Raw genomic sequence first — 24,957 nt, 5'->3', positions numbered from 1 at the left:
AACTATCTTTAGAAAAAAAAATACATTACAATTATACAACATTGTATATACTCATAGGAATGTAATGAACATTTATATGCATATGCACCAATATGGAACCAAGCTGTCACCATCCCTAGTATTGCTACATAATCCATTTAACTCCTGTACACGAGAAGATTTTATTGATCCATCTCTCCGCAGTTGATATCCTGTTGGGAGTGCTCTCTCATTTATAAAAAGAAGTTACATTCCTGGCAATGCCCATTCTTCATAGCACCTCTCCCCACATGGGCCATTGCCCAAAATGTCACCTTTTGTTATTAGGCCACAGTGTTGAGTTTTATTTTGTTAATTGTGCTTTTGCACCACTTCCAATGTATCATCACCGAATCATTTATCTCCTTTGTTCGTCTCGGCCACACTGGCCATCGTTCTAGTGACGTATCCTGCCCTCTTACCTTTCTTCAGTTAAAATTACGTCTCTAACTTGCGTAAGTTCTCTAAACCGTGTGGTTAATGTTTCAATCTCTAAATGTAATTCCAAGAATGCACCCTCTCCATGCATCTTTGTGCAGTTTTTTAGTTATATTTTCTTCATAAGTTATGTTTTCTGAGCCGTGTCATAGCAGGTAATATACAATGACCTCAATGGCATATGCGATATTGGATTTGCAGATCGAGTTGTGACACTGGATCATAATGATTCATTAGATCGTGGAGAAGAGGGTGAAATTCGTTACATCCCAAGCTTATGCTGCCACATGCGCCAATGCATTACAAATGCAGTTTCGGTACCGTTGTGAGGGTGTAGAAGCAGTCCCCGTGGAATCTGTACGTCTTGCTGTCGAAGGTCGAGAAATAGGAGCCGCCCAGGATCTTGCACGTCCCATAGCAGGGCCGGCTGTCGCAATTCCACTGACCCTGCTCGCAAGTGCTGAGTCGGCAAAGCCGGTGGCACAATGATTAGAAATGCAAAACCCACATGTGGCAGGTGGTGAGGGATAAATGGGGCTTCGCCCCTCAAACCTATTCACCAGCTTGCATTCAAACACGGCCTGGACAATAAAACCTCTCGAAGCCAGACTCAGTGAGAGAGCACAAGATCACCACGAGCAGGGCATGTGGTAAAACCACAGTGCGGTACCCTATGTGCTGTTATCTGGTAAAATAGCACCAGCAGTCACCTTTATGCCACATGGTTAGAGAAAGTGTCACTTAATAATCCAGTGGTTCCAAAACTATTTTAAGAAATGTATAATCTGATCTATAACAAATACATTTATTTTTAATATAAGCCCCCAAAACTACTTGTGTTGAACGGCATTACAAAGTTCATACGTAAAAAAAATGCACACAGAAACACTAAACTAATTATTTGGTGAGACTGCGTTGCCAGTGGTGCGTGGTGGTCGTCGAAGCTAAACCCCGCTTAGCTTCCGAGATCTGATGAGATCGGGCGAGTTCCGGGTGCTTTGGCCATAGGCGTTATTGACCAATTCTTGCTTCATTTCAAGAAGGCGACACCCCTGGACATTGCTGCCTTGTGATTCCACGCAGACTTCCCTATCCACGAGATTAAGAGAGTGCATGCAACCGCACTTGAGCTGAGCTTGACAAGTTTGTGGTTTTTATTGCGTGATCGGATGCCTTGCATTTTGCAGCCTATAGGTGTGCGTCCCAACGTGTGTTTGTACTCGGGAGTATTTAATTTTGTGGTAAACATACACGGGTTAAGATAATTATTGTGATGCTACTGCAAATACTAAAAAACTCAATACATTTGTCAATAAAATTATGGCGTTAAAAGGAAATGTATATAATAGGTGAGGTTTTGGTATTGGCCCATCTACATAGCACGTTGAGAGGCCATAGATATAGAGTTGATAAGAGTCTGAAACTGCACTTTACACCTGTAGAAAATAACATTTTTTGCTGTAGTTTTTAAATTGGCATATCAATAGAAACCTGAAGAGTCACTATACAAAATACTGTAGATACATTGGTACATGGATACATGCACATACGCATCTACTGCCAGCCTGACTCCAAATGGGTGCATAATACATGGGTACAAACAATGACATATAGTACACACTTAGACTTATTTATGTGTAGAGTACACACAAGTATTATGAATATTTGGTATGTGACTTGCAAACTACAATTTGCGAACCACATTTTGTGAACCACTGTACCAATAGGTAGGGTTGCTGCAATATGGGAATCCTATGATAAATCGTCAAATCATTAACAATGACATCAAATCATATCATGAAAAATAACATTGCAGCATCCCTGATACTAAGCTATTGTGTCTCACCAGTTTTTGCAGCCTGTGATGAGCGATTCTCCACTGGCATAGGATTGGCCCAGTTGGTTGCACCCACAATTGCTTTGAGGGATGCAGCCCGACCCACTCACATCGTCCCACACCGTCCCTGCAGTTCCCAAACACCACAAGAGAAATGGTAAGTAGAGAAATCTAGTTTATCCATATGCAAAGGTTGGAGAGCGAGAGATAGAAGATCAATATATTAAAGTTGATTGTACTTGGACCAAGATAGTCTTATTTGCAAGTGACCTGGGGCACTAGTCTACCAGTAGTACGATGAGTAATATGCGGGGAATTTTCAGAATAGATATGAAGTGGCACTGGCCGTTAGGACTTCTTTGACATGAACGTGAATGCTCTCTTCAGTCATCTCAAGGAGCTGCTTCTGAATAGAGGGGGACACAATATGGGATGCATTGCTGTACCTTCGGGGGCATGTTCCCTGCAGGCCCCCCAACATAGAACCCTCAATGCTCGGTAAAGAATAGAAAATTACGTCTATTGATTCACTGTTTATACCTTCAGGGCAGAAGCAGCCATCCACACAGGTGCTTGGGCAGTTGACAGAGGCGGAGGGGTTTGAGCAGGTGTCTTTGCACACCGATCCACACTCCCTGTGCACCTGACCTCTCGGGCACGTCACACCTGAGTGAGAAGGAGTCAGTTACACGCACAAAAGGTAAAGATTCTCCGGGTGGCCCTATAGACCGTAATTGCAAGAGCTGTTAGCGAGCACCTTTATCTCCCATCTCACCAACACACTCCACACCACCGGTCTCTCCCGACCCGATCTGACCGCACAATGCAACACCGCTCTCTCCTGATCTTACTCTGTACTGCACCACTGCTCTCTGCCATCTTACCTGTACACCACAATAGCATTTAACCCCACACCACAGCACCATTCTCCCCATCTCACCGCAGAATTCTGGAGAACGCCACGTGCCCGGCGATTCATTAGCCTGCGTGCATCGTCGAGAAAACTCGGCGATCGTCGCACAACCATCACAAGGGTAGAGCCCAGCAGTGCCGTTGCAGTCCAAACGGCAAATGTCCGACCACAAAATATTAACCAGCAAGGACTTCAGTTGATGGTCCATGACACTGACGCAGGAAAGAAGCTCGTCTTCAAATAGGTGCTCAATGTGTTGTGTCTGGAACATGAGAAAGAGAGGCGTGTTATTTTCTTAAATGTTTAGATTAGCAATCTTATTTCTATTATTTTAACAATTTCCAACTGAGGATTAAAGGGTTCGTGATTTAGCTCTGTCCATCTCTCAATCGGTAATGGAAAATTCACAATAACATGGCAACAAAAACCAGTGCTAAATGAATAAGCCTTGTCGGCCAAGGTGATGTCACACACAATGCACGCGCATCGGTTCCCCACGATTCATTACGTGACATCATCTTATGACATTACACATGTTATCTCGTTGTGTGGATTGAAATTATACTATCATCACTGATTAAAACATTCCAAGGACAAACGCAAATTGGAAAGGGTTAGAGAATCCATGAATGCACATTCGTTTTCTTACTTGTTTATGGGTGGAGCGATAGAACAGTGTATCATCTATTCCGCTATAAACTAAGCTGAGTTTGATTCCCAGCCATGGCCAACATAACTGCCAAATGTTATTTGAAATGGTCCTCGGGCCCTCACCACGTTACCAGCATGTACTGATCAGCGTGGTAAAGCAATGTCAAACATGCTCCACGATAGACATGGCCTTCATCCAGCAGTAGATTGACAGAGGGCTGTAAATTAATTATTGAATATCCAAAGTATTCGATTATGTGCTGTGGCAGAGCTCCCTCTTAGAATGTTACAAATGAAAGTCTGAGACCATAAAACGCACTTCGTACAAAACTCAAGTTTAATCTTGGACGGGTAGCTGTGATTTGAAGGCAGGATCTCATTGCTTATTGTGGCTGCGAGTCAATCGCTAGAGCCTGGGTAAACAGAGTTCAGCATATACCTTGTTCAGACAGTATTCGCTTGACAAATATGAGTTAGTTTCCTGCGGCTCTTGGGAACACATTTCCAAGCTGTTTAGCTTATTCATCAGCGTGTAATCACTCTCTGAACGCAGAACACCTGCAGCACATCACAAACGGTAAAAGTTAGCACCTGATACTGGAAGCCAGGGGTAGCATTCCCCATCAGAAACACTTGTGATCACACATTTCCTCATAACCACTCCGATAAAAGACTTAACAACGGAGCGCACGAAATTAAAACGTTTATTCTCCCTTAAACTGATGAATTAGAAACATGAACATTGACAAAGAAAATACAAAAAATGAAGAATGTGCAAAGAAGATGTATGCATTGTATGCTTGGAATTACACTGAAAAACAGGAAAAGGTTATGTATTAGAGAAGTTAAAAGGTAATGTCTGTTAACAAAAGTAACTGGCTTGGACAGGACATCTCGTTAGAAATGATGTCCAGTGGTGAAGAATCACAGAGGTGTAGCAGCCAAGGGAGGGAAGGAGTCTCAGAGTAGGCTCGTCACATGTCAATAAAACTAAGATGTTTAATTGTTAAAGTTGGAATGATCCAACATAGATTGAAAAAAAACGAATTAAACCATCACAGTTTATAGTTCAATGTATACTGGGCTCACACGATCAACTCACTACAGAACCTCGTTTAATCATGGCTGGATGAAACCTAAATTTGAACCCAGGATAACTGTAGTGCTAACTGCTCGGAACTCTGAGCTCACTTAGCAATACAGCCACATCATTACGGTTCAAATGTAATTATCTCGTGCAAGTCTTTACCAGTGTGAATGTGTCCCAAATACAGGTCAAAGGAAGAAAATAAAACTGAGGTGGTTGACATTACTTAGCGGTAAGGTGTTCACCACTTGCTGCAGAAGTACACGGTTATAATCCAGCAGCTGCCCTGATTAAGACTGCGGGTGCATTAATCATATAAATACTATGCGACATCGGATTCACAATGGACGTTAAGCATCCCGTGTCGTCATTCACAAGACTAGGCCGTTGTGTACCGGCATCATGGTTCAAATTTGCTAAGTTCGAAAATTACCCACAAACTACTCAATTGAATTTACTGGGAGGCAAATCTGGCAGTGGGGTTCCCCTTTCAAATGATTGACATGAGATGCGATGTACAGCATTATGACATGTCCAGCATATAGGACACTATATATAAAACTAAACATTTTAATTCACTTGACACCGGCTCTCACCATTCAAATAGAAATCATCTGCAATGCCGTTAAAATCTCCACACAGCCCGGTAGTTTTGGTGTTGAATTTGGGGTCAAGTTTAACCTACAGAGAAAGAAAAACACAGTTTAATAATCGTACATTATTCATGCAAGGTACATTTTAATTACCAAGAAAATCACAATCCTAGCACTGGCGTCACACCCTTTTGAAACTCTTCTGATCAAGAGAGGCATCATGCCATCAAGTCAAAGATGGATACCCTCGCCCCACACGATTCAGTCTCAACGCTACTCACCGTGATGGCATTGTTCTGGTCCCACAGCAGAGAGAAGCCCATGATGGAGGAGCACTTGATATAGGATCCCACCATCTCAATCTGGATGCTGTGGTCTTTGTATGGCAGCTGCACCCTGGAAGAAACAAGTGACACGGCCATATGTCTTAGATGGGCGGTCAGTGTTACAATGCAATATCTACATGACAATACAATTTGGATATATATAGCGTCTATATGGGACTGGATCTCAAAACGTTGAACAGAAACAGTGGGCATATTTATTGAGTCGATGGTCTCTGAGAATCTGCGGGTCTCTTTGCGAGTCTGTGGGTCTCTATAGAATATAATTTGGATTTATATAGCATCTAAATGTGACTGCATTGCAACACCAATAAAACAGTGAATGAAAGCAGGAGGGTTTGGGAAATATACTGTGATCCATCACTGTTGTGACTGCCACAGGCAGAATCACCCCGTGGGGAAGAACGCAAAACAACGAAGAACAAAATAAGTACCACTTACCTCTGTCCGCTAATGCTTTGGCCCTCTCTCGTCAGGGACAAGGATATGCCCTCCATGGTCACCACCACATTCTCCACACTCATTCTGTCCAAAGCGCTTCTCTGGAAGCTCAAGGACAATGACGGGGAATCGGTGATGGACACCAGGTTCAGAGCACATGAGGACAGCGGCAGGTCCATGGAAGCATGGTCGAATGTGAGAAGGTGGCTGGTTCCCCACACGCTGCATATAGTGGTGCCATCTGTGGGTAAAACGGCCAAACCCAGAAGTGTTGACAACGGGGTATCACAGACATTAAGTCGGCACTGCTCAGTGCCTGGATTTGAATATGGGCTTCAGTCACCGCGTATTAAAGTGGAATCTCAAGTACCATAATTAAATCGGGATTTTGACCTAATTCTACTTATTTCCGATCCTGAATGTAAGGAATTTGGTGCAACAAGCAACAATACTCTCTGCGGAAAAATATATAAAAATACATCTAGAAGCTGGACTCAGTGAGAGGGGGCAGAAGGGTCAGCACTAGCAGCGTACCTGGTATGCTGATGTGATCGGTGAACCCGTGTCCTTGGACGCATCAGTCCACCGTATGCTAAGCATGTGGTAACATTACACACTCTCATTAAGGAGAAATGTTATAAATGTTTACAATGTGTTTATGCTCATCTCCTGTTTACAGCACAGATCCGGTTGTGGAAATTATACATTCCTATGGCAAGGGAAAGTCCATCCATAGGATAACCACTGATGACTTCCCCACAAAGTGGTACTTCATTTTATTTATCGATTTGAGTTGGGATGATGAGCTGAATCAACCCACAACCTTCCGATTGCAAGGGACTCCGCTCTACCGCTGAGCCACCAATAAAGTCAGTTATTTCACTGTTGCTCAGCGAGAATTTTAACCATGTATCAATTATTTGCATTGCGAGATTTAATGAAAGCTCTAAAAACTATTTTTAGATCTTTGTAAAGCAATGACTGTGTAAGCTAGTCAAGATTCCGAATAAGATAGTGGTATCAGCATTTCCATCGGAGCCGTTTCAAGTTACATTTGCATTCAACATAAACATTGTGCCCATGAACAGTGGGGAAAACCCAGCAAGGAATCTTAAACTGAGGGCAACCTTCGATTAGCACAGTTGGCTACGTACGGTTCAAAAGAAGTTCAACATACATACAACCATCACGTATATAGCTGTACATATATTTAGCCATATATTGCTATATACGTTTATTACATTTTCAGACAATTTTAAAAAGTATCCAGCGTATAGCTCAGTCGGCTTTACCTAGGAAAATAAAAGTTTAGTTTAGGAGAGCAAGATATTTCTGCTTGCGTAACTGATGGCTCACAGAGGCGGTCAGCGGAAAAGGTGCGGATTTTTTGGTTGTTGTTGCGAAACTCCGCATCACAAGAGGGCAATCAATGCATGCCCACATGCAGCCCCCTAGCTCATCGTGTGTGCAGCCTTGAGGAAGTGTTTTCTGTGCAAAGATACTCGAGTTGTATAGCAACGTAGACTCATACAATTACCAACTGGCAGAACAAGTTATCGGGGGGGGGGGGGGGGGGGAAGAGTGAAAACGCTTATGGTATTTTGATGGTATCTACTTTAAATAGTTTCCGTGTTATTTTTAAGTGGATTTACGTTAAGAAAAAACTAGTATTGTCAGTATATTTGCCTAATTCAAGCTGTTTCGATGGATAGTAGCAGACAGTAATATAAACATTACAATGTCAAGGCGCTCTCCTCCTCCCACCCAGCTTAAAATACGCTGCCAAGCTTAGCCAGTGTTCATTAGGACGCTGTCTTTCCTACAGCTCTGTCCTTCACCTGACGGCTGCTTGCGTTGTGGCCGAAACGTCGTGATAATTGTATTATGTTTTATTTTTATTATTTCCCTTCTACGTGACTTTACCGAAAGAACCAAGAATAGGAAAATGTAAAGCCCTTTTTAAAATGTACTCCTGAAAGAATGTTCTCCATGTTATGTCAGTCACTGGTCAGGTGGTGTTTTTGACAAACTGGTCAGGTGGTGTTTTTGACAAACACCACCTGACCAGTAAATTAAAACATGTACATCTGGCCCTCAAGACGAACGGTTATTCTGACCTACCATCCGCCAAGCTATTTCTCCCACCATACCGAAACAACCACTAGACACTCTGATCAAAATCATCACGTTACCATACATAGCAGACGTTACTAAAACGATTTGCAAAATTCTAAACAAACACAAGATCCAGGTCCGGTTCAACACAGTGCACAAAATCCGTGATCTGATCCCGTCAGTAAAGGATGTTATTCCTGACTTACAGTACCCCGGTGTTTACAAATTGAGTTGTACCTGCGGGGACTGTTATATCGGGGAGATGAAGCGACATATCTCTGACCGAATTCGCGAGCACTAATTAGATTTGAAACACGGCAGAACGAATTATTCTGCCATGGCTGATCATTGTTACAACGCTGTGGGTGATCATGATATTGTTTTCTCCGATACCAAGCTGCTCTGCAAACCTACCGGTTATTATCAGATATTTGTCCACGAGGCCATCAGAGATTTACAAACACACACAACTTCAACCGAGAGGATGGTTTCAAATTGAGCAATCACTGGAAAGATGTTTTAAATCAAGTCAAACGCTAGATGCCTTTCAATTTTTTGGTACAGCCATTTCCTTTTCTTAGTAGTTGTATATCAAACTTTAACTACCTTATAATTAAACAGCCGTTTGCCGCCGCTTTCAAAAAATGGAGATGTACACATGCAACATCTCTCCCTCCCCCCGACCCCCCACGCAGCATAACAAAAGGTGGGTTTTACCCACTCTCGTGCAGTGCGAAGTGGTTGTTGCCCCAGCAGTCTATCAAAGGGCTGCTTAACCCAGCCCTCCCACCCACCCACGCCCCCTTACTGACTCCCCCCCCCCCGCCTTAACCTGTATATAATCCCAGTCGTCTCTGAACTGTGCTCCTGACACGGATATTCTGGGTTGACTATTCCACCTGAACGAAGCTTGTGTTGCCTCCAAACCGTCGTGATTTAATTGTTTTATTTTATTTTGTTTGATTTTATCTACGTGACTTTACTGAATAAAACCAAAGAGTATGAATCTTAAATATATATTGCGGGGTTTTTTTCATTGGATAGAGCGTTAAACAGCAAATACAATTAAAGCGAGAAGCATTCTTCTATATTTAGTTTGAGATATTTCGGATTCAAGCGGGGTGAACGAAACAAAATACGTATTTTATGGTGTTCAAATATGAATAATTCATAAACGGTAAACGATAAAGAGAGCTTCCCCTCATAGAGTGTTAAGTTAATAAATGTTTGTTCTTTATAATAAAAAAACGGAATATTTAAATTGAGCGGTTTCCGATGGATACTTATTTAAATGTAAGAACTAGAATCAAGTAAATGTTTGTCTTTTTTTGTGAATACAAATTTTGTAGTTAGTGCATACATGGGCAAAGTACGGCCCCCGGGCCATATACGGCCCATTGGAGCTTTTTAATCCGGCCCGCCGAACTTGTTCAAATATTATAATTAAATTAAATTTTACATTTCTCATGTAATGCCCCCATTTCCCCATTAGATGGCGCACTTTGACCGGGAGTGTGGTGTATAGGGCTCGAAAGGGCACATGATCTCGCAATGCATTGTGGGCCATCAGCGCCATTTTCAGGGTTTGTTTACATTGCTGAGTTAGATACGGTGCTCCCTTCACTTTTTCGCTTTGCCCTGTGAGCCCTTCTGTAAAATGAGCGGATCAAGGAAACGAAAAGTGGACAATGAGTGCCGAGTGTAGGAATAGGTTTTACCCTTTTAACTGGCACAAAAACTGACACCTTTATTCAAGGCATCATGTTTGCAATAACCACAACACAGTCAAAATGCAAACAAAAAAGACAACTCTGATAATATGCACTGTCCTTGAATTTGATTGGTCCACACCCGAGACAGCTTTTCTTAGAGCCTAGTCTCCATTGGTGTTGGACCAGAAGACGCCAAAAGGCGTACAACTCAAAAACAGCGCACTATCAGAGTATTGAGGGCTCGGGGTGAGCATTTACATTATGAGACCTCTTTTGCCAGAAACAAGATATAGGAATAGGTTTTACCCTTTTAACTGGCACAAAAACTGACACCTTTATTCAAGGCATCATGTTTGCAATAACCACAACACAAGCAGTCAAAATGCAAACAAAAAAGACAACTATGATAATAATATGCACTGTCCTTCTGATAGTGCGCTGTTTTTGAGTTGTACGCCTTTTGGCGTCTTCTGGTCCAACACCAATGGAGACTAGGCTCTAAGAAAAGCTGTCTCGGGTGTGGACCAATCAAATTCAAGGACAGTGCATATTATTATCAGAGTTGTCTTTTTTGTTTGCATTTTGACTGCTTGTGTTGTGGTTATTGCAAACATGATGCCTTGAATAAAAGTGTCAGTTTTTGTGCCAGTTAAAAGGGTAAAACCTATTCGTATATCTTGTTTCTGGCAAAGGAGGTCTCATAATGAGTGCCGAGTGTTTAACACGGAGTGGACAACAAAATACTTTTTTATTGAAGTCCAATCGAAGGCTGTACGCCTGATATGCCGAGAAACTGTCGCAGTTTTCAAGGAGTACAACATCAGCCGTCACTTTGCTACGAAGCATGCTAACTACGCTAGCAAGCAGACAACGCAAGAACGGGCGGCTATGGCTCAGAGGTTGGCGGCTAATTTACAGACTCAGCAACATTTTTTTCACCGACAAACTGCGATTCAAGGGTCAACTACCAAGGCAAGTTTTTTGGTGGCATTCGAAATAGCAAAGGCTAGCAAGCCTTTCTCCGAAGGAGAGTTTGTAAAAGAATGCATGGTAAAGACAGCAGACATCTTATGTCCGGAGATCAAAAGCAAATTTGAAAAAGTCAGTTTATCACGCAGGACTGTGACTCGCCGTGTGGAACTGATTGATGAAAATATAGCCAGCCAATTAAACAAAAAGTCTGATTCCTTTGAGTTACATTCACTAGCACTGGATGATAGTACGGACGTAAAAGACACTGCTCAGCTCCTCATTTTTATCCGAGGCATTGACGACAGTTTTGCGATAACAGAGGAGTTTTTGACCATGGAGTCCCTGAAAGGAACAACGCGGGGAGAGGGCTTGTATAACCAGGTGTCTGCTGTCATCGAAAGAATGAAGCTACCTTGGAGTAAACTTGTCAATGTCACAGCGGATGGATCGCCAAATTTAACTGGAAAAAAATGTTGGGCTGCTGAAAAGAATCCAGAATAAAGTGAAAGAGGAAAACCCTGACCGGGATCTTATTTTAATTCACTGCATCATCCATCAGGAATCCCTGTGTAAGTCTGTATTGCAGCTTAACCATGTCGTGAATCCGGCCGTAAAAACTTGTTAACTTTATACGAGCAAGGGGACTTCAGCACCGTCAGTTAATTACGTTCCTGGAGGAAACTGATGCGGATCATCAGGACTTGCTGTACCACTCTCGTGTCCACTGGTTAAGTTTGGGGAAAGTGTTACAACGAGTGTGGGAGCTGAAAGAGGACATCATCGCATTTTTAGAGTTGATGGGGAAATCTGACGAATTCCCTGAGCTAAGCGACAAGAACTGGCTTAGCGACTTTGCGTTTGCTGTGGACATTTTCACACATGAATGAGCAGAATGTGAAACTGCAGGAAAAAAAGATCAGTTTGTTCACGACACGTACAAACATGTGAAAGCTTTCAAATCCAAGGTCACTTTGCTCTCCAGACAAAATTGCGAACAGATCTTTCGCTCATTTCCCCCACACACTTGCCATGCAGGAAGAGGCACCGCAAAACGCGAAAAAAATATATACAGCAAATCACTTTAGGACCTGCACGGAGAATTCTGCCCGTAGGTTCTCTGATTTTGCAACCATTGAACAGTCACTTCAGCTGGTGTCCTGTCCCCTGTCACAAGACTCTGAAACAGCACCACAGGAGCTGCAGTTGGAACTGATAGATCTTCAGTCTGGACTCCGTCCTAAAGGTAGAAGTTCAACTCCGCTAAACTGAATGACTTTTATGCTTCACTTAACAGAGCCACGTTTTCCAAACCTCCGGAGGACTGCACAGAAGATGCTGACTTTGTTTGGATCGACTTATGTGTGTGAGCAGACATTCAGCGTCATGAACGCCAACAAAGCCAGGCCTCAGATGTTTCCATGATCTTTGATAAGTCGCGTTACGACATGTTTTTGTATTGTTCATGTTCGTGCAATTTGTTAAATTGCCTTGCAAATAAATGCTTTGCTACCTGTTAAAGGCCAAATCCTTTCATGTAATGATTTTTTACACGTCACATATATTTAGTTCACACAAACACTCCATCCATCTGTTCCTGGCCCGGCCCCTGTCAAATTTTAGAACCCATTGTGGCCTGCGAGTCAAAAAATTTGCCCACCCCTGAGTTAGTGTCTGATCGTAGATAAAAAATGTAAAAAAAATGCATATCAGGTTAATTATATGTATTGAATACTTTTGCCTGGGGAAGATAGGCTTCGTGAACTAGTACGTATATAAAACAATACACTAAATTACACAACATACTGATATTACATTAGATGGTATTTTACCTCAGCATTACATACATGGCATTGCCTACAGTATTATTACGTGACAACCACAGCGTTACATTATGTTGCATAGTATTTTGTTCACACTTTACGTAAACATGCAAAAAACATAGCTGCTGTATTCGTTACAAATGATATATGTATAATCGTATGTGCATTGCATATATTACATTAACATTGCATTAATACATATAGCACGCAGGCAATTACCTCAGCTTAACTGTAATATTAATTCCCTGAGGCAAACTAAAGCGCGGGACGCCGACTTGAGGGCTCATTTACATATCGAGACGATGCCCGCGAGACGTGGGGACTGTGGCGATTTACTTATAGACACGACGCGGGCTCGCACGCCGTGGGGACTGTGGCGATTTGCTTAACAACCTGGGTCGATGCGGCGCCTCCTGACATCGCCACACAGGGTGGCAGTTGCGACTGTCACGTGGAGGTGGCAGTTGCTACTGTCACGTTGAGGTGGCAGTTGCTACTGTCACGTTGAGGTGGCAGTTGCTACTGTCAAGATGAGTTGGCAGTTGCTACTGTCACGTTGAGGTGGCAGTTGCTACTGTCACGTTGAGGTGGCAGTTGCGACTGTCACGTTGAAGTGGCAGTTGCGGCTGTCACGTTGAGGTGGCAGTTGCGACTGTCACGTTGAGGTGGCAGTTGCGACTGTCACGTGGAGGTGGCAGTTGCGACTGTCAAGTCGAGTTGGCAGTTGCGACTGTCACGTTGAGGTGGCAGTTGCGACTGTCAAGTCGAGTTGGCAGTTGCTACTGTCAAGTCGAGTTGGCAGTTGCTACTGTGACGTGGAGGTGGCAGTTGCTACTGTCACGTTGAGGTGGCAGTTGCGACTGTCACGTTGAGGTGGCAGTTGCGACTGTCACGTTGAGGTGGCAGTTGCGACTGTCAAGTCGAGTTGGCAGTTGCTACTGTCACGTTGAGGTGGCAGTTGCTGCTGTCACGTTGAGGTGGCAGTTGCTACTGTCACGTTGAGGTGGCAGTTGCTACTGTCACGTTGAGGTGGCAGTTGCTACTGTCACGTGGAGGTGGCAGTTGCGACTGTCACGTTGAGGTGGCAGTTGCTACTGTCATGTTGAGGTGGCAGTTGCTACTGTTACGTTGAGGTGGCAGTTGCTACTGTCACGTTGAGGTGGCAGTTGCTACTGTCACGTTGAGGTGGCAGTTGCTACTGTCACGTTGAGGTGGCAGTTGCTACTGTCACGTTGAGGTGGCAGTTGCGACTGTCAAGATGAGTTGGCAGTTGCAATTATTAAGTTGAGTTGGCAGTTGCTACCTTCAGTTGTCAACTATATTCTTGGGTCTTTCGGTAAAGTCACGTAGATAGGCTCAAAGAAAATAACAACCTATCTACGTGACTTTACCGAAAGACCCAAGAATATGAATTCCTGCAGTCACGAAAGCTTTAAGTCAAGTTGTCAACTATTTACATTTTTTTTATCTTGATTTGAAGCTTTCGTGACTGCAGGAATCCATACTATGTGGTTCTTTCGATAAAGTCACGTAGGTATAAAATAAAATAAATCACGACGTTTCGGGCGCAACACAAGCGTCCGTCATCAGGTGAGAAAACATGCTCTGAGGCAGACTGTTTATTCATTTTTTCTTTTACCAGGTTAGGCCTGCTGAGCTATGTAGTCGCTCTTTTTCAGAAGCGACCTGACCACAAATGCTAGCTCAACGAAGTTGCTATTGTGCGGAAATGTATAGCAGCCACATACTCTAAACGCGCGTTTCTACAACCACATTGGGCCAACGGTTGGGCATGTTTGCTGAAATGTCGCGTCCCGGATTCACCTACATTAGTGACCATCACCACACTGCCACCCTTTGTCAAATACTATCACATACTGCATTTACCTCCATGGTCGAAATCGTCGTAGATTCCGGTTGAAGGTTGAATGGTCGTGTACAGGTCATCCATCACAGACGCTTCACCTAAGCAGTGGAACAAGCGGGGAGTGGGGGTGGTTAGCGATTGATATATATGTATAAACTATAAACAGTTTTTATTTATTTTACCACGTAAGACCCGCTGAGCTGTGTAGCTTTTTTTCAGAAGCGACCGGGCTATAACAAATGAGAGCTCAACGAAGTGGCTTATCACGTGGAAATGTATAGCAGCCAAATACTCAAAAGGCATGTTTATAATTGTGGAGGGAAAAAACGGAGGACCATGCGACCATGGAGAGAGAGACACACAAACTCCAAATATACAGCAGGGGCGTCAGGGTCGGGATCGAACCCACGACCTCCTGTGTACCAGGCGAGGTAGTCAACATCTCGCTACCGCGGCACCCACCATACTTCACCGCGCTGAAAATTGCGGGTCGGGGAAAACTGTCATCATTTACTTCCACACCCCTTCCCGTCTCCGGAGCTGGACATTTAAGAAATCGAACTCTGCTCTTGACTTTCCGAAGTGGGAAGTGGAGGGGGGTAGTTGCGAGCCTTGGGTTGTCACTGACAGGTTAAAATTGCGGGTTCGTGGCCTATGTGGAAATTTATAGCAGACACAATACTCAAAATGCGTGTTTTTAATTGTGGAGGGAAAAACCGGAGGACCAGGAGGGAAAAGAATCCACGTGACCACGGGGAGAGAGACACACGCAGATTCAAAATATACAGGCGTCAGGGTCAGGATCGAACGCACGACTTCCTGCATACCAGGCGAGGGAGTCAACATCACACCACCGTGTCGCCAAAACTCGGTTTTATGCACAGCTGGAGTAGCTGAGTAGCTGTTGACAATTCAGTGCCCGGCACTAAGTTCCATCTCCCCCCACCCCCACCGCCTCTGCTACTGCGGGGCTAGGAACTTTTGGATGGTGCAATATTGTTTTTTTTTTGGGGGGGGGGGGTAGCGATTACATAGTGATTCCTGCAAATTTTGTGGAGAAAACACGCGCGCACTCATACAATATTACTTTCTCCTCCACGGCCAGCATCAGCGGCGAGTGATATTCGAACCAGTCCTGTGTACCATTTTCACAAACCCGCACTTACCAGCGTGGTGAAATATGGTCAAACATCCCTGATGACTGACACAGCGCAGGGAAGGCCCCTCGTCCATCAGTAGATTGAAAAGGGTTGTAAGTTATTTATTCTTTTTAGGCAAAAAAATATTGAGCGTAATTATGGTTAACGTAAATGATGCCTCCTTCCCATGTTTGTCTCCCCGCATACAAAGTAAAAGTATTTTCTTCACAACCCATCTGCTCTGCACGACCTTATCATCAGCAGCATTAGTTCAATACAAGCCTTGACAGCCAGTGTCTCATCAACAGAGTCAAGTTCACTTGAAATAATATTACTATGATTGTTTTTTGTATATATGCTTATTTACCCAGGAGAGGCCCGCTGAATCTTACGACTCTTTCGACTGCCAAGTGTTTCACAGTAGGGGCAATAATTACAATGCAGTGATTTGTTGGTCATATTAAAAATTTGGTGAAGGTGGACCATGACTTACACCGGTGGCACAAAATGGTCCACTCCCGTGAATGACGTCAGGGGATCTTTAACGTCCACCATGAGCGAAGTGGACTGGCGTAGTAATTTTACGGCTAATACGCTATGAGTCGAGGCGGCCACTCGATTCGAATCGTGAACCTCTGAAACTAGTGGCGAACGAGCTCCCCTCACTGCTCTATCCTCACCGCTCTATCCTCACCGCTCTATCCTCACCGCCCTATCCTCACCGCCTTATCCTCACCGCCTTACCCTCACCGCCTTACCCTCACCGCCTTACCCTCACCGCCCTGCCTTCACCGCCATACCCTCACCGCCCTATCCTCACCGCCCAACCCTCACCGCCTTACCCTCACCGCCATACCCTCACCGCCCTACCCTCACCACCCTATCCTCACCCCAAACCCACACCGCCCTACCCTCAACGCCATACCCTCACCGTCTTACCCTCACCGCCCTACCCTCACCGCCCTACCCTCGCCCCTCAACGCTCACCCCCCAACGCTCACCGCCCAACTCTCACCACCCTACCTTCACCACCCTATCCTCACCGCCTTGCCTTCACCGCCTTATCATCAGCATCATTATCACGATCTTCACCATCATCATCGCTCAGCTGATGGCTACCAAACGCAGTAACAATGCAGGGCCCATGTATTCAATCGCCAATGTCTTAAATTTCCCCCAGGTATGACCTTGCTCCAATTCACCATTCAACGTGGAATTTGATCAAATGTGCTTTGTTGTGCATAACGTCTGCCACGTGACGAGAGATGGGCAGTATAACTTAAATGTAATTAAAATACGCACTTTAATTCGATTGTTAAATTGTCGCTGGGAATCTACATTTTGCAGTTCAAATTCTTTGCATGATTTGTATCGAAAATTACACGAGACAAGGTTAATTGATCGCAGTATATCTAATTTGTATTTCATCCCATTTCTGCAAGCGATATAGATATGCACACACATTTGGTACAGGTTCATATTGAACACATAGACAATGTCATGCAAGTTAATTTGAGAACTTTAAAGTGAGGACGCTATCCCCTGAATGAATATTCTTCCAAGACCCCTTACCTACTCGACAGGTCACCGTGACTTCTGATCCCCACCAAACTTCAAATGTTTTCCCTCCACACGTACATGCGCACATGCATGTACAAAGACAAAGATCCCCCGTGTAGCCTTAACAGCCTGTTGGGGCAAGTGCTGTTAGCGAGCACCTATGAAGGCCGGCACGGCACACGAGGGGGTGGGTGGCCAGCACCACGCCCGGCCGCCTTTGTCTCCCAAGTGGCGATGTTTACGCACTCCAATGGATACTGTACAAATTTGATGCTGAGCCGACCTAGGGGAGGCCCAGAACCGGATCAGATAATCGTCACTGGTGTTGACCGTGAGCGAGAATTGCCGGGTTCGTAGCGCGCTAACCGCTGCGTCACCGCTCCTCCACATACGTGTACACGTGCACACACACACACGTGTGCGCACATACACACATATACATACACATACGCATGTGCACACTTACCAACCAACGCGAACACGTAAAACTGGCTGAGCCACAGAAGGGCCAGCATCGAGTGACCTGCCATGCTTCGCCAGCGATGTTGAACACCGGAGAGGCGAATAAACCCTGTGCCAGGCGTGCCCTATTTATACCCACGCACCTTCGTTAAAACGCAGTCTTTGCGCAGCAGGTAAAAAGGTGCGTTGGTTTGGGTAAGGAGGAAGGAGTGGGTGGAGGTGGTGGTGAGGGGGTGGCAAAGCTCGCGGTGGGAGGTGGTGGGGGCCTTGGGGTGGGGGTGTGCACGGCCAAGGTGAGAAATTTGAGATTTTTTTTGGGACCCCCTGATCCTTCCTGAATGAGCAGTGCGTGAGCAAACCTGGTGAGCAAGAACATTCCGGATTTTGCGATCGGCCCTGCCTCATTGAAGCATTATTGCAGTGTCATGAATATTGAGCACATCGGAATTTGCATTCGCCATCACTCGGTTTAATTCGGGCAGCCACCTCTCGCAAAGCACGAGGGTTTGCCGCAGTTCTGGCAATACACTACGAAATCATCAACATCAGCAGCAACAGCGATGGCACTGGCTGAAGGCTTCCCCAAGCCGACACTACCTCTCATCCTGCGATGTGACCATCGACCCATGTGCACCTGCACATGAAATGATCTCAGTGCTCCGTCTTCTCAGTGTGCGTGCTCTTGGATGCGTCCCATTCCTTGTCTGCCACTGCCGTTGTTGCCCGACCGAAACTGGGGAAACCAGGCCATGACCCTGGAATGCCGCCGGCCGACATCACTGCTGTGTACGGCCTTCAAACTGCCCGAGTGCCAAACCCTCCAGCGAATAGGGGGCGCCACGGTGGCTAGGAGATGTTAACTCCCTCTCCTGGTGTGAAGGAGGTCGTGGGTTCGATCCCGATACTGACGCCTGCTGCTGTATATTTGGAGTTTGCGTGTCTTTCTCATCATCACGGTGACTAGGAGATGTTAACTACGTCGCCTGGTTTACAGGAGGTCGTGGGTTCAATCCCAACCCTGACGCCTGCTGCTGTATATTTGGAGTTTGCGTCTCTCTCTCTCTCTCACCGTGGTCGAGTGGATTTTTTTCTGGGTCCTCCGGGTTTTCCCTCCACCATTTAGAACCCACATCCGCGTTTAGAGTATTTGGCTGATGTAAATTTCCACGTGATAAGCCACTTCATTACGCTATCATTTGTGGCCAGGTCGCTTCTGAAAAAGAGCTATATAGCTCAGTGGGCTTTACCTGGTAAAATGAAAGTTGTTTAGTTGCGTAGTTTACAGTGCCCAAAGCCTCAATACAACACAGCACCCGTTGCGATCAAGTATTGTCCATCACAGTAAAAAAAAAACATCAACGCTGGGATTCCAGAGAAGGTTGTTAAAGCCCGGCGCTGTATTTACCAACGTGTCATCTGCGATTACAAGGCCAGATGCTGAAGCTGGCGAAGATCCTGAGCCTCCACGACGGGCGAAACTCAACAAGCACGGGACGCGGGGTCCAACCTATGCGGCCAAGTCGGTTCATCCCACCACCCCCACCCCGAGTCCTAAACGATGAGCTCAGCCGCTTCTCAACGTCTGCACCAGCGACGTCGGCCTCCTCCTGCTGCTTCCGCTGCCGCGGCGGCGGCGGCTCCCAGGAGATGTGATTTCCTCGAGCTCGCGCCCCCACCGAAGTGGAAGACAACCCTCAACAACCTCTGGCCCGAACTTCGTGGCGGGAGATTTCTAAAAATGGGTAAAACGCAGGAACGAGTGGCCCAAATAAATCAGGACTCATCGGCTGGGTATAGTCACCGATGCCCACTGCAAGTAAGGTGGCCTCCGGAAACCATATATGTGCAGTCCCCAATTCCGCTCATTGCAGGCCATTAGCTTGTCGAAGTGCGAACAATAATCACATCTTTCTTTTGTGTTTTTCCTACTATTGTGTGCATCCAAAGGTTAAAGGCGCTCTTCATTGAGCGACTGCTGCAAAGTGCACTCCTGGTATTCGGATGAGGAAAGGATCATGCATGATGTGCGGCCACAGTTGATAAGACAACTGTTGACAGATGAGACATGACTCTAAGCATGCCTCGAAAAATTATTCACCCAAATCTGGTGGAATGGTTTTTAGTTTCTGGGTATAACATTTAAATTCAGTTCGGATCTTGAGTGGACGGTTCGAACACTTTAACAAATGGTTATTTTCTGATTATCGGTTATGGTTTTCAGTTAGGTTCAACTCCCTTGTTATTACCGATGCGACAGCTGGACGACTGCTTTAAATATTCGCCCTTTCTCAGTAAATATGCCAATGTTGGCACGTGGTTGGAACTGTTGGACCAACGTTGTCCCATCGGATCCATGTTTACTGGGTTAGAACTGTTTAGCAACGACAATAAACACATAATTTTTAATTTAAAGCTTTCGTGACTGCAGGGATTCATCTTCTGGGTTCTTTCGGTAAAGTCACGTAGAATGGAGATAAAATAATAAAAATAATAATAACAATCAAATTCTCACGACGTTTCGGCCACAACACAAGTAGCCTTCCTCCAACTTCCTCCAAAGTCAAAACCCTTGCAGACCTTGGCTAATCGCGTATGGGACACGTTGATGTGTAAGGTATGTTTGTGAATGGATTCTTAATTAATTTAATGCTTAGAGACCTTGATTATTTCCTAAGCCAATGACCAAATTTCTACAGATCTCGGAAGCCAAGCAGGTCTGAGCCTGAATAGTTTATGGGATGCGCGTCCAAGACCATGCATCCAACAAGTTGCAGGGTGGGTCCCGTTCACCGTTGAATCTCGGAACCCGCAAGCGGTGATTGTAAATTTTATTAGAGAGGCGTAGCACCGCAATTTTTAAAGACATTTTACTCACCACAGAGAACCGTAGCAACTAGACCGCACTCTACGGTAGCTGGCGCCAAACTGTGCCACACGCCCTCCCGCATGGCCTTATGGGAGTCTCGGTACGTCTTCCAACCTGAAGATGTACAGATAAAGTGATATTATTTTAATTTTTCGTCTGATTCCGTTCCAATGACGTACGTGTACGTCACGTACGTGTACATAATCGGAACGTAATCATGGAAAAAAACCTGTTGGCGTACACCTATGTATACTACGTCATCTGAATGGAAAATAGTTAATATATAGAGGATCGCGTAGCTTTGTGGGGGGATTTTGCACCAGCTCACAATGTGGCTGCTGCCTTTCCCGCTCATATGCCGTCCATCCTCGCGCCTCTGAGTCTTCCTCTCTCTCTTTCTCTCAGAGAACGAGCGAGGACTTGTGTGGTGGCGCTTTAGAATTTTAAATGATCACTATTATTCTTTAGCTGGTATCTGCTGAGGCTGGCACGGCACACAGGAGGATGGATGGGTGGGTGCAGTGGTTGTGTATGCACCTTTGGTTCAGCGCTCTGGAGGCAAGGGTCGGTGAAGATGATGATGAGGTTCGTGCCCACTGACACTTTGACTAAAACTAAACTCTAAACTATTTTTTATTTTTACCCGGTAAGGACCACTGAGCTATGTAGCTCTTTTTCAGAAGCGTCCTGGCTATCACAAATGGTAGCTCAACAACGAAGTGGCTTATCATCACGTGGAAATGTATAGCAGCCAAAAACTGTAAGCATGTGACGTTGATTCTTAATGTGGAGGGGAAAACCGGAGGACCCAGAGAAAAATCCACGCGAGAGACATGCAAACTCCAAACATACATGCAGGCGTCAAGGTTGGGATCGAACCCACGACCTCCTGTATACCAGGCGAGGGAGATAACATCTGGTCACCGTCACTGTCAAAGTATGCATCATCGTACACTCGGATGGCACGTGTTGTAACAGCCCGCAGCGTCGGAGCTACCCGTCAGAAGCGAGCTGGTGGTCCGGGACATATGATCTTGCTTGCAAACTATATTTGTTGACACTGATTAAAATTATCTTCAATGTTTAGATTTGCCGAAAAAAAAACAAATAACTTGGCACATTTTCTCACGACGTGACAACTTGATTTGATTGGCTCTGTTGGGTGGTGGAGGGTTATAGTTAACATACATCAATTGCTCATACCTTCACGACCCAACACAAAATAAACGAATTATGAATTGCAACATTGGTCGCGAAGGCCCACGTAGTAAATTAATCTCGCTTGCTGTCGCATGGTCACCTTGATTTGCTTCTCAAGTGAGCATTGAGCCACCGGTGCTCATCTCACGCTTACAACCCTGCAGAGCCAAAATGGTCAAAATTCCGCATTCTTATGACGGGGGCGAGTCTATCCGTAGGGCAACCACTGTTGACTTGCCCACCTAGCGGTGATCATTTTAATTGTCCACAGTGAGACGATGGCCGAGTCGACCCCCGACGAGGATGTTTCTTTCACAATTCGGGTGAACTGCCTGATGATGCTGGCGGTAACTATCAGCGAAACGTCATACCCCATCGTTAAACGCGTGCGGATCGCTCTCCCCAGCGCACCGGCGGCGATGCTGCTGAAGCAGCACTACTTTAGCACGTTTGTTCACGCGACCACTTTATTAATTGGCTGTGTTGGGTGGCGGAGCGTGTACGTCACAACATTCTACTGATGATTAATCGGGTTTGATGTGCTGCTTAGCGTTTGCGAAGACCAACTCTGCAAGCGAAGTGCATCGCGTTGTTCTTTAATCTGTGCTCACCTGTACAGTTCCTCTCACAATTATATATCCTGAAGTGGAAAATTAGCGATGGATACAGCAGTCGTATTTGCAAAATGTGAGTTTGCAACTCTGATCCTTACCCCCGCGCAGGGGCGGAGCCAGGATTTTGACTTTTGGGGGGGCTGACGTCAATATTCTGAGATATCTCAGTGTGTTTATGTTTTCCAATGGGCGCCACAAATGTAGAAAACAAATTTTATTGGATTTGAACGCGGAGTTTATTAATAGGTCGGAGCCGCTGATGTGGCTAATAAGTTCGATAAGTTCGAAAGGCTGCCGCTCAAGCAGCCTGCAGGGCATCACACAAGGTGGCAACCTGCAGAGCAGCACAAGGTGGCAGCCTGCAGGGCAGCACGAGGTGGCAGCCTGCAGGGCAGCACGAGGTGGCAGCCTGCAGGGCAGCACACAAGGTGGCAGCCTGCAGGGCAGCACGAGGTGGCAGCCTGCAGGGCAGCACACAAGGTGGCAGCCAGCAGGGCAGCACGAGGTGGTAGCCTGCAGGGCAGCACACAAGGTGGCAACCTGCAGGGCAGCACGAGGTGGCAGCCTGCAGGGCAGCACGAGGTGGCAGCCTGCAGGGCAGCACAAGGTGGTAGCCTGCAGGGCAGCACGAGGTGGTAGCCTGCAGGGCAGCACACAAGGTGGCAACCTGCAGGGCAGCACGAGGTGGCAGCCTGCAGGGCAGCACGAGGTGGCAGCCTGCAGGGCAGCACGAGGTGGCAGCCTGCAGGGCAGCACAAGGTGGCAGCCAGCAGGGCAGCACGAGGTGGCAGCCAGCAGGGCAGCACACAAGGTGGCAACCTGCAGGGCAGCACGAGGTGGCAGCCTGCAGGGCAGCACGAGGTGGCAGCCTGCAGGGCAGCACGAGGTGGCAGCCTGCAGGGCAGCACAAGGTGGCAGCCAGCAGGGCAGCACAGGGTGGCAGCCAGCAGGGCAGCACAGGGTGGCAGCACAAGGTGGCAGCCTGCAGGGCAGCACACAAGGTGGCAGCCTGCAGCGCAGCACAAGGTGGCAGCCTGAAGCATTTTGCAGCAGCTGGATATCCGGTTATCCCGATTACCGACTTCCCAAAATTTCAGGGGGGGCTATGCCCCCCCAGCCCCCCCTGTGGCTCCGCCCCTGCCCCCACATTAATGTGGCCGTCTTATTGAGGGACTACTGCTGTGTGGTGTTATCTTGGTGTGGTCTGGGACTTGTTGTGGTGCTGTTTTTGATGCCTTCCCCAATCTTGATAAATAGGACGTATGCGATGAATATATTTCTTTCTTATTTATATTTAGTGACTTGCTTACCGTTTACTCTATTTCGCACTCCCACCGTTTTTGTTGTTGTTGTTGTAACTTGATGACCCGCCTGTATTGGACATCTGTGAAAAAGAGCGTCGCAGCTCATCGGATTCCTGCAGTCGAAATACAAATTCTCATTCCGATTAGTATTTACCCATCGAGATGGGAGCTCGCTCTACAGCCGAGTCGCCGGGCCTTGAAAATCCACCTCGTGTAGGCGCGAAAGAACGCATTGCGATGTGCCCACCGCGGGTGTGAATTGCAATGCAATGACATCGCGATGAATGATAACCATTGACCCGCATTATGTGGCTACATTGCACAAATAATTTCCCCGTGTGCGGGATAAATCGTCCTTGTCGAAACGCGGAGTTACTGGAACAGCTCGTCAGGCCGGGGTTTCTCAAACATTTTTTTGGCCCGCGGACCACTCACGATGCAAACATTTCTCAGCAACCCCCACCCCTGGGTGACACAACGCATTCCGCTAAATGTGCGTATGCACGTTGGACTTCTTTCGCGCCGTACATAGCCAACCGTGCCGATCGGAGGTGCGGCGGAAGGACAATAAACTAAACTACAACAAAAAGCAGGTCTTTTTTTTAAGAAATGAGTTTTCAATCTAGATGCTCCATTTTCTTCCTAATACCGGAAGGAAGAGAGTTCCAGAGGGCCGCGGAAGCGCATCTGAAAGCGCCGCGCGCCGATGCGGTGAGCCGAGTGTCGCGCGATAGTGGTTTATCCTCTTTGACGAGATGAGCAGCGAGGTTTCGTGGTTCTTTTGTGGCGAGCACTTTACGTGCAATGATTGAGACCTTAGATTAAGTTTGAAAGGGTCGAGGGGGGGGTGGGCACACACACTCCCTCCACTCACCTCCCGTACGGACGGCCCCAGATGGAGGCCTCTGGTATATATGCCCCAGGCTCTTGCATGAAACATATACAAAACATTGAACATCTTGTTACGATATTCGCTCCCTCTCCACGAGAGAGAGAGAGGACGA

The 24,957-nt window shown here is 46.1% G+C and overlaps 1 protein-coding gene across 5 annotated transcripts in view; it reads right to left on the bottom strand.

The window, feature by feature from the left end:
- The window catches only part of LOC116956433 (uncharacterized), a 70,260-nt gene extending 52,135 nt beyond the window's left edge, over nucleotides 1-18,125 (bottom strand). For 2 of the 5 annotated variants that reach the window (XM_076054332.1, XM_032978042.2), the window contains exons 1-10: nucleotides 17,974-18,125; nucleotides 14,829-14,906; nucleotides 6,323-6,563; nucleotides 5,819-5,933; nucleotides 5,541-5,625; nucleotides 4,297-4,415; nucleotides 3,234-3,468; nucleotides 2,834-2,959; nucleotides 2,303-2,420; nucleotides 778-916 (exon numbers count right to left, since the gene is read on the bottom strand). In XM_076054332.1, coding sequence (XP_075910447.1) covers nucleotides 778-916; nucleotides 2,303-2,420; nucleotides 2,834-2,959; nucleotides 3,234-3,468; nucleotides 4,297-4,415; nucleotides 5,541-5,625; nucleotides 5,819-5,933; nucleotides 6,323-6,563; nucleotides 14,829-14,906; nucleotides 17,974-18,037 — 1,320 coding nt within the window. In that variant the 5' untranslated portion in view covers nucleotides 18,038-18,125. Of the gene's footprint in view, nucleotides 1-777; nucleotides 917-2,302; nucleotides 2,421-2,833; nucleotides 2,960-3,233; nucleotides 3,469-4,296; nucleotides 4,416-5,540; nucleotides 5,626-5,818; nucleotides 5,934-6,322; nucleotides 6,564-13,160; nucleotides 13,479-14,828; nucleotides 14,907-17,973 lie in introns of those variants that run through there. The other 3 variants (XM_076054331.1, XM_076054330.1, XM_032978033.2) reach the window with 3 other exon arrangements.
- Nucleotides 18,126-24,957: the final 6,832 nt, after the last annotated feature.

This window comes from Petromyzon marinus, chromosome 65 (assembly GCF_048934315.1).
Source record: "Petromyzon marinus isolate PM22_M1 ecotype Great Lakes invasive population chromosome 65, UKy_Petmar_22M1.pri1.0, whole genome shotgun sequence".
Classification (NCBI taxonomy): Eukaryota; Metazoa; Chordata; class Hyperoartia; order Petromyzontiformes; family Petromyzontidae; genus Petromyzon; species Petromyzon marinus.
This window is presented reverse-complemented; position numbering and strand designations above follow the sequence as displayed.